Source organism: Monodelphis domestica, chromosome 4 (genome assembly GCF_027887165.1).
Source record: "Monodelphis domestica isolate mMonDom1 chromosome 4, mMonDom1.pri, whole genome shotgun sequence".
Taxonomy (NCBI): Eukaryota; Metazoa; Chordata; class Mammalia; order Didelphimorphia; family Didelphidae; genus Monodelphis; species Monodelphis domestica.
The window spans coordinates 5,261,281-5,273,754 of record NC_077230.1 but is presented as its reverse complement, the minus strand read 5'-3'; the positions used below and the strand labels follow the sequence as shown (position 1 = coordinate 5,273,754).

General features: G+C 36.0%; 1 protein-coding gene across 10 annotated transcripts in view; it reads left to right on the top strand.

Annotated features, from left to right (window-relative positions):
* Positions 1–12,474, top strand: part of TTC3 (tetratricopeptide repeat domain 3) — a 193,218-nt gene that overhangs the window by 103,951 nt on the left and 76,793 nt on the right. For all 10 annotated transcript variants that reach the window (XR_008911745.1, XM_056797083.1, XM_056797082.1 and 7 more), the window contains exons 23-27: positions 1,011–1,112; positions 5,010–5,102; positions 7,467–7,531; positions 7,752–7,888; positions 10,987–11,304. Coding sequence is in view for 9 of the 10 variants with exons in the window: in XM_056797083.1 (XP_056653061.1) it covers positions 1,011–1,112; positions 5,010–5,102; positions 7,467–7,531; positions 7,752–7,888; positions 10,987–11,304 (715 nt within the window). In the remaining variant the exon portion in view is untranslated. The remainder of the gene's footprint in view (positions 1–1,010; positions 1,113–5,009; positions 5,103–7,466; positions 7,532–7,751; positions 7,889–10,986; positions 11,305–12,474) is intronic.

Below are 12,474 nucleotides of genomic sequence, written 5' to 3'. Positions count from 1 at the left end.
TCTCAATACCGATGCCTAAAACTACCCCAGGGGAATAGGTCTGTGTTCCAACTTATTCTCCTATGCATATCTAATGAAAATTCCCATTTCTAATTAGAACACAGAGAACAAAATGATAGCTTTTATTGGCGATTCCATATTTGCTTAATTATGTTAACCATTATGGATGGCAGCAGTGTGATCTATTTTATATCAGCTTTCTAAGAACAATATACATTTTCATATTTGGAAGAAACCTTAACAGTTATTTAGGAAATGTTATCTGAATCATTAATATTTTCTGCACCATCTCCACAAATCTTCATTTTTAAGACCTCCACTGAAAAAGAACTCTAATTTTCTTAAAAAGTTTTCTCTAATAAGCCAGAGATATGCTTTCTCCTAACGTATTCAAATGGCCTCTAATTTTTCTTTCCATAGCCGACAGAATAAATCTACTCCCTCTTCCATATAATAAATCTTTAGAATTTGAAAACTGCTATCATGGCCTTCTTCACCTGCATCTTTTCTTTTCAGGCTGGAGTGCCCCTAGTTACTTTGCTAGATCCTTAGCATTATTTCAAATATAATTATCTTGATCATTCTTTTCAATACCCCCTCTAGCTTGTCAATGTCCTTTCTGAAATGTGTTGCCAACATTAGACATGATATTTAATGTCATGATATTTAATGTATGTGGTTGAATAGGTCAGAAAAAGGGAGATTTGCCTTCCTGTGTTCTTTGCATCCTGTTTCTATTGTCTTCTTCCATAGATGCCAAAGGAAAAGTGTATCATATTGAAATAAATAGGGTGGATCTGTCCTGTATTTACTGAAATGCAAATTAGTTCTAATATATTCCCCGCATACAGGGAACTTATAGTTTATCTAATTATTGAGTAATATAGCTCATTATGATACCCTCGTAGAATTTTAGAAACATCTAAATAGATGTTTTTTGTTTTTTCTCACATACATACTCAATAATACACATGTTCATATATGAATTGATGTATATCCTTGGATTTCAGGGTTTTATACGAATTAACTGCTGCCAGTTTTGTAGAATTGAATTTCATATAAGCTGTTGGAAAAAATTAAAAACAACAATTTTCAATGATAAAAATGATAAGGTAAGACATGTAATTTTATGTATATTTTTATTTGCCTCTTGCATATACTTATGACTTTTTAGAGGAAAGTGATTGAGTTCATTCCTGAATTGTATACATTGAGATTTTGTTAACAGTTAAAGAATCTTATACTTATAAGAGACTTTTTTTTTGTTTTGTTTTGTTTTGTTTTGTTTTGTTTTGTTTTGTTTTGTTTTGTTTTGTTTTGTTTTGTTTTGTTTTGTTTTGGCAACATACCCAGCAAGGGATCATCCAGTTTTAGCTGGGGAGATCCTCAGTAAATGGATATATACTACCTCCTGAGATAAACCATTTCAATTTTTGATATCTCAGAGTGTTAGTCATCTCTTCAAATACTTGGAGACAGCTATTATGTTCCCCTTAGTCTTCTCAAATCTATATTAAACACTTCTTTCCCATAATCCTTCCTCATATGGCATATACTTGAGGCCCTTCACATTTCTGACTTTTTTTTTTCTGCAGGCTCTTTAGCAGTGACTTTAAAACACAGTACTCTGAACTCTCTGAACTGGAAATATTCCAAATGAGGAAATAGTGGCATGATCACTTTGAATGCTATGCAGCTCTTAGTGCAGCCTAAGTCAGCGTTAACATTTTTATCTGCCCTTTCACACACTTGACTAACATTGAGCTTAAAATCTACCAAAACTCCCAAATCATTTTCAGATGAAATGCTGGCTTGCGTATTTACTTCTAATATTTGTGAACTGGATATTTTTAACCCAAATGTATGGCTTTACATTTATCTGTATTAAAATAATATGCTGCAAATTAGTCGTGTTAAACTCAAGTAGAAATAGGGAACTATAATCTGTAGGCCACATATTGACTTAGTTTTCAAACATAGCATTATCCAAGTTTTATTGTATTGTTTATCTTGTTAAATATTTCTTATTTACATTTTATTTTGGTTCAAGCCATGCTCTGGAGGCTTGTGGCTACATGTGGCCCATAAACCACTTTTCAGCACCCCTACTTTACATTAGGTCCGAATTTCAACATTAATGGAGATGAAAAGGCTTTGACAATAAACCAGAGAAAAAATCATTTTGATTTTTTAAAAATGTATGACTGCAAAGAAGAATTAACTGTAGTTCATTAATCTGAACTAATTTTAAGATTTAGAACTTAAAACAAAATGTATTTTGTTAAGAATCCTTACTTTCTCTGTGTTTATTCTGGTTTTGATGTAGAATCTATAAAAATCCCACTGTCATATTTTTTAAAAAGATGTTTTATTTTATAAATTACATGTAATAACAATTTTCCATATAAGTTTTCTGAAGCTAGAAGATCCAAATTGTCTCCTTTCATCTCTTCCCTCCTCCTTCCCAGAGACAATAAGCAATTTGATCTGTGTTATCCATGTACCATTGTGTAAAACCTATTTCCATATTATTCATTATTTTAAGAGAATATTCATTGCAACAGTGGTTAAAAATAAACACATACCACTTTGATCCAGCATTACCATTATTAGATTTGTATCCTAAAGAGATAAAAAACAAAAAAGGGGAGGGTCGTACTTGTACAAAAATATTTAAAGCACCTCATTTTGTGGGGGCAAAGAATTGGAAAGTGATAGTATACTCATCAGTTGGGGAATAGCTAAGTTATAATATATAATTGTAATGGAATATTATTGCTCTATAAGAAATGATGAGCAGGAGGAATTTTCCAGGAGAAAAATCTGCAAAGACTTAACAAAACTGAAGCAGAGTAAAGTAAGCAGAACCAGGATAACATTGTACACAATAACAACAATATTGTATGACCAACAACTATAAATAACTTAGCTTATTTCAGCAATACAATGATCCAAAATAATCCCAAAAGACTCATGATAAAAAATGCCATCTGCTTCCAGAGAAAGAATTGATAAAATCTAAGTCATGACCAAAGCAAACTGTTTTCACTTTATTTTCTTTTTGTTCGAGTTTCCCTCCACAAAAAAGATTAATATGGAAAAAATGTTTTACATGTATTGCACACTCCAAATCTATTTTGGTTTGCTTGCCATCTTGGCACGAAATGGGGTTGGGCTGAGGAAGGGAGAGATTTGAGATTCAAAATCCTTTTTAAAATGTTGGAAACTGCTCTTACGTGTAATTCGGCAAAAGTAAAATATAGTTTGAAATTGTAATACTATAAAGCCATCTTTCTTCACATTAAAAAATTTAACACATACAAGGCTTATTAAAAAAATAGAATATTCATACAAAATCAAAATCTCAAAATAAAACCCCAAATAAACTAAAGTGAAAAATAGTATGCTTTGGTCTGCATTCTGACTCCAAGAGTTCTTTCTCTGGAGGTGGATAGCATTCTTTTCATAAGTCCTTCAAAATTGCCCTGGATCATTGTATTTCTGAGAGTAGTTAAGTCTTTCACAGTTGGGCATTCCACAATATTGCTGTTATTCTGTACAATGTTCTGATTCTTCTATTTCACTCTGCATCACTTCATGTAGGTCTTTCCAGCTTTTTCTGAAATCATCCTACTCATCATTCCTTGAAGCACAATAGTATTAATACCATCACTATCATATACCACACTTTGCTAAACTATTCTCCAATTGATGATATCCCCTCAAATTCCAATTTTTGCCAGCACTAAAAGAGCAACTACAAATATTTTTGGACAAGTAGTCATTTCCCACTTTGGGTACAGACCTAGTAGTGCCATTACTATATCACAGGGTGTATCGTTTTATAGCCTTTTGTGCAAAGTTCCAAATTGAATGGTTAGCTCAATTTACAACTTCCCAACAATGCATTAACATACCAATTTTATCACATCCCCTCCAATTTTACTTTACTTTTTTCCTTTTAAAAAATAAATTACAAGTTGAAGATTTTTTTAAATGTTTTCCTATTCCCCAAAGAAACATTGTTATGTGTTATTCTGTACTTGTGGGGTTTCCTTTGTATTATGGATATTGTGTAAATTATTATCCTGGTTCAGCTTACTTCGTTTTGTATTGGTTCATATAACTCATCACCTTATAAGGAAAATACTAGAATATTTTAGAAAAACAAATTTGAGATTAAATATAGTTAAGACACCTGCTAGAGGGCTATATATAGTAATTAAAATAGTAAATCTTTCTATTTTCATAAAGGGAATAAACAGAATTATGTTCTTATCATTCAGGATTTGTAACAAGATGTTTTGATAGGTAAAGTTAACATGTTTTGGCTTTGATGCTATTGATAAGAATAATTAGCATACTTTTGCCTTTCTTCAGGAGAATATTGTTTTTTTCAGACTATTTGTTATAACTGTTTCCAGAGAAGTATGTAAGTTTTATTACACAAAAGTACAAAATTAGAATCGAGTTCCTATCTCATTATGCCTGTCATTGAAGCTGGTTGAGTTTTTTTGGGTGGGGGTTACTTGAAATCTACAAAGCAGATGGGATGTGGGAGCCTGAAATATGGAGATGAAAAGCCATGGAGAACAGAATCCTTTAAGTACTTCCATTTCTCAGTGCTCACAACTAGTTGTAGAGGCCAGAAGGCTCTTGAAACAGGTTGCTTACTTCCCTGAAATACTGACCTCTGGCCCACCCACAGGTGACACTTAGGTCTGCAGAATCGATTTTAATATTCCAAGATTCACCCTTTTGAAACTTAGGTAAGAAAACTTCCCAGTGTGTTAGCCATATTTTGTCATACATTTTTGAACTTATGTTCTATAAAACTGGAAATAAAAGATACACGCTGCTTTAGAGCACTATCTTTAGACAGTAAACCATTTCTCAAATAGTTTTTTCCCTCAAAGTTTCTTGCCATGCTTTTAGGTTCTATTTTTAGTTTAGAATATAACTTAACTTCATTTCACTGTGATATTTTATTTCCCATTTCCATTATACAGGAATTTCTCCAAGAAACATGTCTTACTCCTGACTGTAGAGGTATTATTTCTAAGATTGTTATCTTTGGTGCAACTGGTCATATTAAATGTGAAGTAAGTATCTCCTAAAGCTACGATGGACTAAATCAATAGCACTTAGATGTAGCTCCTGAGTCTTATTTGTCTGTGGAACCCTCCAAAATTGCCACACTTTCTAGGTACTTTGACGACCAGGAAAAACCAGTTCAAACAGTGATGTTTAATGAAATAGCCTAGTACTAAATAGCAGTAGCGGGTTCCTCCCCTCCTTGAGCTTCTCTTCCCACAGTAGATGTCGCTATCTCAGTGAGAGAAGAGGACCAGTTTCTCATACAACAGTGTAGTGATCAGGGCACACAGCCCGAAGGGACGTTCGTGCCTCCTCTGCTGCAGAGCTGCCTCTGTCTTCTGGGAGACCTACTTCAGGCCAGGCATATCCTCTCAGATGTCCCCCAGTAGGCTTCATGCCTGCTGCTCCTCAGCAGATTTCATGGCTTTAGCAAATCTTGCACTGTTTTCAGTCACTTAACGGTCTTCCTGCCATGCAGTAACTACTGTATTTAGTAAGCTTCTTTCCTGTGGAAGATCGCAGACTGTTTTCAGACGCTTGTAGCATCCTGGGTAATGCCGCAGTTAGTAAACTTCCCCCCTTTAGCCACCGCTCTGTCTCCTCAGCGGAACTGAAATAGTAGCTGTACCCTGAGGTACACCGTTGAGTTTCCTGCTGCTCTCTCCACTCTCCTCAAGAGTGCTAGGATGGGTACATCTCTCCTTTGCGAGGGAGCACTCCAGCTGTTCCTTTTACCCAGGCAGGTAGTCAAGCCAGAATCACGTAGTTCTTTGATCTCTCTTTTTCACTGCTCGCTTCTCTACTTTTTAGAGAGACGAGAGTATGACTTGGTTGCTAGGGGAAGGGAAGGAGAAATTGCCAGTCTTTCCTATCTACTCTAAGCAAGCAAGCCTTTGTAGTTTGCACGGAGCAGAGAAACATGCTAGAAGAGTTTCTTCACAATAAATAGTTTGATTCAGCTTTTTTTGTTCAAGAACTTAGAATTCGCAGAATATTTTTCTCAGTCATGATATGATAGAACATAAAGAACAAAAATCAGTTCTGGCTGTTAGAGTAGAAATGAGAATTCAAAGAAGAGCAAGTAGTTAAAAGCAAATTTCAACTATAAAACATGATTTAGACCCGGATATTTGTTACCTTCGTTAAACAACCAAAATAAGGGGAAAAGAGTTTTATTGCCACCGCAAGAGATGGAAAGGGCTGTCGTCCTCCTCTCTAGGAGAAAGGCATTCCTGGTGGATTTGGGATGGGGTATTCAGTAACCCTGAAGAACACCAGAAATCTAAAGATAGGCTAGAATAGAGAAATGAGAACTCACCTCCGGGAGCAGAAGAACTAGAACAGCACTCATAGGGGCTTCCCTTGGCGATATCATCCGAAGATACCGATAGCTCTGCAGTGGCAGAGACAGGAGTTGAGGTGGCTAGGTGGAGAAGGGGACAGACCTGAAGGATAGTGGCCTGGAAACAGCAAGGCTCTTCCTAGCTCTGTGATCCTGGGAGACTCCTATGCTCTGTCTACCTTGTTTGTTTTGAATGAGTATAACAACAGCCCAGTGCCCATGTAGTAAGTGGCATGCACATATGTATCGCTTTCCCTTCATCTGCATGTACTTCCTGGTCATATATGTTTCCAAATATGTACACCCAAGCGTGTTCTTTATACAAGCCCATTCTTCTCACTGCAAGTGTGTTTATCTGTGAAAATGAGCTCAAAGTATATGGTCATTTTTTTATTCTATCCTAGTTTATCAAATGCTTTGGTTTGCTGTTCTCTAGTTCACTAGTGAAAGAAAACACATTGATGACAATTTGTTCGCCTTCGTTTAGAGAGAATTTTGATGATGAAAACCTGGGATAGCATTCTGATGTCCCATGGGAGAAAGAGGTTCTTAGGAACATATAAAGAATGCTTGAACTTTTAAAATTTAAAAGTTTAGCTCTGTGTTATGACCAACATCGGTTTTTGTTTTTATGGATCATTTATTAGGCAGGAAAAATCTTTTTTCTATTTTTATTTTATTATTGCCAGCTTTGTTCTTGAGAATAGAAGAATAGTACTTTCTGTTTCATTCTCTTTAGAGGATAATTTTCCTAATCTAGAAATTAACCTCAAAAACTTGTCACTTGCTTAAGAAATCTTGAGTTGATAGACTGTTTTTTTTTCATCTTTTCTGTTAATTAATTATGATGAACCTTCATTTAACTTTTCAGGGTTTTTCATAGATCAGTCATTACAGGTTTTCTCCTGAGTATCTATTTTCTGAATTTCTGAAGTATTTAATGTTTTATGGCATATTCTTTTGCTGTTTAAATAAATTTATTTATAAATGTGAATCAAATTCTAGATTTTTTTTCCTTTGTTTAAAGTTTGAACATAGGGTCACAAAAGAAAAGGATCCACCAAGACCTGTTATGAAGCAGAAATGTTCTAGGTAAGAACTCTAATTGAATGATCAGTATAATTATGTTAAATCTAGTTTCCTAGATTGTTATTTTTAACCATCTTTTAACTTTTCTACATTTCAAAAATAGTTAAGAAAGATCTTTTGGTAATTAATTCTCTTTGATTTAAAATTTCAAGAGTATCAACTTAGAGATATAGCTTATTGTTTATGCATGAAGTAATTTTCATTAACCAGTAATGTTTATTAGTCTAGAGAAATTAAAAATTAAAGAAGAAAAGAAAGTCAAGAGAAAGCTTCAAAGAAAAGAAGCAAAAAAAATAGCAAAAGAGAGATTGGAAGAGAAAACTGCAGAAAATAATTCATCTACGCAAGGTGATCATAAAGGTATGAAGAAGTTTATAGTATTTGTTTAAATAACATATATATGTATGCATACATATATATGCACACACACACACATACATATACTTAAGCAATTAGGATATCTTAGGTAATTTTATTGGTTTCTAGTTCAGTCTTTAGATAGGGAATCACTAACCAAACTAACCAATCGACATACATTTTCAAGTGCCTACCATGTTCCAAGAACTATGCTAGGATGCAGGGTGTACAAATACAAAAAAGGGAGCCAATACCTACTTGTAAAGAGTTCAAATTTTAATTATTTAACTGCTCAAATGAATACCTGTTCAGTAAGAGTGAGGTTCAGGTGACAGCTGGCTCTGCCCATCACCTTGTTTGTATAAATGTCTCCTTGTGCATCCTGATTGAATAAGATAATTTTCTCTAACTCTTCTTTCTATTCCCTTCCCAGTATATTTCTTTCCTCCTCTTTCTCTTCCTAAGAGCATCAAACATCACTCCCATACCCTAGTTAAGAGGTTACTCAACTGCTGCTAGTCATTCCTACTCTATCTCCATTATGAACTGACTATCCTACTCCCCACCACAGATCTTCCAGCTCTTTATAGCCTTCCTTAAGCCTCCAGTTCCCACCAACCTCCACTCACTTCACTGAGGATCTTGCCTCACATTTTACAGGAAAAATGAGACTATTTGCTCAGAACTGTCTCTTCTCTCTTCTTCATCTCCTCTCAATCAGATGCTTTTTGCCACTATCTCTTTCTTTCCTGTCTTGCAGGATGAAATGGCCTTAGTCTCGCCTTTCTACTTGTTCACATGATCTCTTCCGTCCCGTCTCCAACTTAGCCCTTCTGTCAGCCCCATTCTTTCACCTCTTTTTGGCATGGGCAAATGGGCCCATGACTGTACCATCCTTAAAGAAAACCTTCAACAGGTTCCTGATAGTGACTGTCTATTGTTAATAACTGCCATCCGCTTTCTTTTCTGTCCTTTGTAGCCAAGCCCCTCAGGAGGCCATGTACACTCGCTCTCTCCACTCTTCTCCTGCTTTCTTCTGACCATATGGCTTCCAACCTGATTCCATGATCTCCAGCGTTATTAGCGGTCTTTAAACCCTTACCTTCCGTCTTGGAATCAATACTGCGCATTAGTCTAGTTCACTTTGTGATCTCCTCAGCGCCAGTGGATTCAGTTACCAGCCCCACTGGCAGTTCTCAAATCGACCTGTTCTGTCCCAAGTTCCGTGCTCCCCTTCAATGTCACGTCTGCTGCCCTTCAGACAGATTCAGCTAGATGTCCAGTAGACATCTTCAGCTAAATAGATCCAAAACAGCGCCTTCCTTGCCACAAAATCCCTTCTCTCCCCACCCCCGCCCCCGCTGCCAACCTTTCCCCAACTCTAGGGGGAGGCACCATCCTCTCGGACCCTTAGGCTGGCTTCCAGCTTCATCCTTGACTCCTCACTGTTTCTCACCCCATGCGCCGTCTCTTGCCAGGGCCTGCCAGTGTCCCCTTTCACTTCTCTTACAAACTGCCTTCTCTCTCCCGACACTGGCCCCATTCTGGTGAAGAGGCTCCCCCTTAGAGCCTGCGGGAGCAAACGCAACCTTCTCTTTTTGAAGTTGAGAGAGCACCGTAACTTGGCCCCCGCTACCTGTCATTCTTCTTCACCTTTATTCCCCTGCCCCTGCTTCGCCCTCAAGAAGACACCCTGGGGACTGTGTTTGGTGGTCCCGGGCCTGGAATGCCCTCTCTCTTCATGACGGCTTCTTGGCTTCCCCCACTGTCTTGGGTGCCGAATGCAGTGACATCTTCCAAGGAAGCCTTTCCCAGTCCTTGATTCCGGTGCCTTCCCCTCTTGTTTTTTTCCTGTCTATCCACTCCGTAGCTTGCTTGTACGTAATTGCCTGCTTGTTCTGTCTTCCCTCATGTTGGGCGCTCCTTGAGGAGAGAGATTCCCTTTTGCAAACTCTTTTTGTATCCCGGGATGCCTAGTAATTAGCAGTGGAGTGATAGCTTTGTGGATTGGCCGACTACTCTCGTACCTCATCTGTACCAGCAAGCCAATACCGAATATCCGTTGAGAAGTACAGCAGAAGAGAGAAAGCATTAGTTTAGCAAATTCAGGCTAATTAAAAAGCACGGCTACTCTATTGAAGATGTCTATCCTATGTTGAAGTCTGTACTCACATTTTAAAGGTAAAATATTCCATGTATCATACATGATACTTGGCTTTGGCAGATATTGAACTGTGGACCTTAGTGTTTCAGCGTTGGCCTCCTATGTAAGAAAAGGAAAAATAGCCTGAGGTATCTTACTGATTTTTGTCACTTTCAGCGTTAGCTGATCATCAGATGTCTGTTTAATGTTCCTTTTATCAATTTTAAAGTGTATACGAATAACCATTAGTACGCCATCCTTTTACTCTAGTGCATGGCCTGAAGAACAATTTAAAATTATTTTTTAATAGAAGTATTGGGGACTTCAGAGTTCACAAACTTTTTTTCTAGTCTTCTATTTATAAATTAATATTTTTGATATGTTCAAGCATCTATACATTGTTTTCTCAAGCTTAAAATTTATAGCTCTTCTGTAAAAACACAACTAGTAAAGAAATGATTTAAAAGGCAGTTCCAAGTGACCTTTTTGAGTAATTTTCCATTTATTTTTTGATTAGTCATTATTTTATTTTGATAAAAATTTGCTCTCACTGGCTCTGGATATGAAAACATCTACAGTACTCTCAATAGTGATTCCCATTTCAGTTATTTGTTGTTCCGTATTTAAAAGTTTGTTTTTTACCTAACATTTGTAGTAGTTTATTAAGTGATATATAAAATGAATCCAACAATAAAGAAGGGAAGAGAGCTGTATTTTTATTTTATTTTTGACCTAGTTACAGTTTTACAAAATGAAGACTTGGACTAAATGACTAAAGTTTCTTTCAACCCTAAATATTAAATTAAAAGTTATAATTTAATTTAAAGGTAAATTATATGTATACACATAGAAGGTACTATATAACGTGATGTTATAGTTGGTCTTTCTCAGTTTATTTAATGATTGATATCATTTTTCAGTTTGACTAATGCTGCTGTATATGCTAATTTTATTTCAGGATTTGTACAAAGTTGCCAATTTCCAGATGATAGGGTTTTGCAGTGTATAAAACAAAATGCTGAGCAAATTAAATCTGGCATTCAAGACACTTCCAAACTTCTTCGAGATTTACTTTGTTGGAAGGTAATAAACACAGAGGATTATGCAGATTCATATTTTAATAGCAATTTTCTAAGGGAAACAGTGGAGCATCTCCTCGAGCATTTGATACGGAAAAACAATAGAGTAAACACAAGAATTTTTCTGCATGTATTGAGTGAGATCAACGAAGTAAAGCCCAAACTGCGTGACTGGATCAACAAACTCAATACCTTAGGTATGTCACTTCCTTCTAGAGGAACTTAATGCAGCATATTAAATTTTGATCATTTTGAAGTTTGATTTTTTTTAAATTTGCTCTACGATTTATAATATATAGAAGTTTTTAAATGAAAAGCTGTAATGACCCTAGGGAATGTTATACTGTAGGGAGACAACAGTATACTGGAAAGAACTTAACATTTAGAGCTTAGAGGCACCCTGGCTTTGAATTCCAGCTCCATGCTTACTACCTATGTGACTTTGAGCTGCTCATTTAGCATTTCTCGTGCTTGATTTCCTCATCTCATCTGCAAAACATCTGAGAGACTTGAAATAGATGATTTCCAGTTTCCTTAACTCTAAATTTATGATTGTATTTCATGGGTCTTTAAAAAAACTTACAAATAAACTTCTAAATTGTTGAAAACAAGTAAAGCTTTATAGTCGGTTCAATTCAACAAATCAATCAATTAAAAGCCCACCGTTCTTAAAACTGGCAAAGAGGAGAAGTTTTAAATGGTCTAGAATTGTCTCAAAAGTAAATTCCTGTTCTGAACAAGAGGAAAACACTCTCTGATTAACGTAGAACATGAGACGGTTAGTCTTGGGTCCCGTGAACAGTTTGATGAATCTTTTGGATTCCTCATAACTATAGCTACAGAAATAATAATAGATAATATGTATATACTGATTTTTAAAACAAATATCTCATTCAATTATTACAACAACCTGACAGGTAGGTGCTATTATTTTATCCATTTGACAGAGGAGGAAATTGAAATTTTGAAGTAGGCAGTTAAGCGATTTGGCTAAGGTGTCTACACCTAGGTGCCTACCTAGCAAATAGTATTTTGTAGTTAGTGGCTTTAGGTAACTGTCCAGTATTCCACGGGGTTCAATAAGCTACCCATTGTTCCATAGCTAATATGTGTCTAAAAACGGAATGTGAACCTACAGATTCCTTATTTTAAGGCTGACTCTCTCCTCTATTCTATGGTGATGATAAAATAGATCTATACATTAGGAGGTTATATTTTTTATAAAGATACTAATCAGTTTAAGATAGTGTGATGGATTCCTAAATTCTAATGACCTAACGAGGCAGCATGATACAGTAGTGCAGACTTGCTATCTAGAGTAGCCAGGTTCAGTCCTTCCTTAGACAGTCATGGTGTGTCCTGAAGCA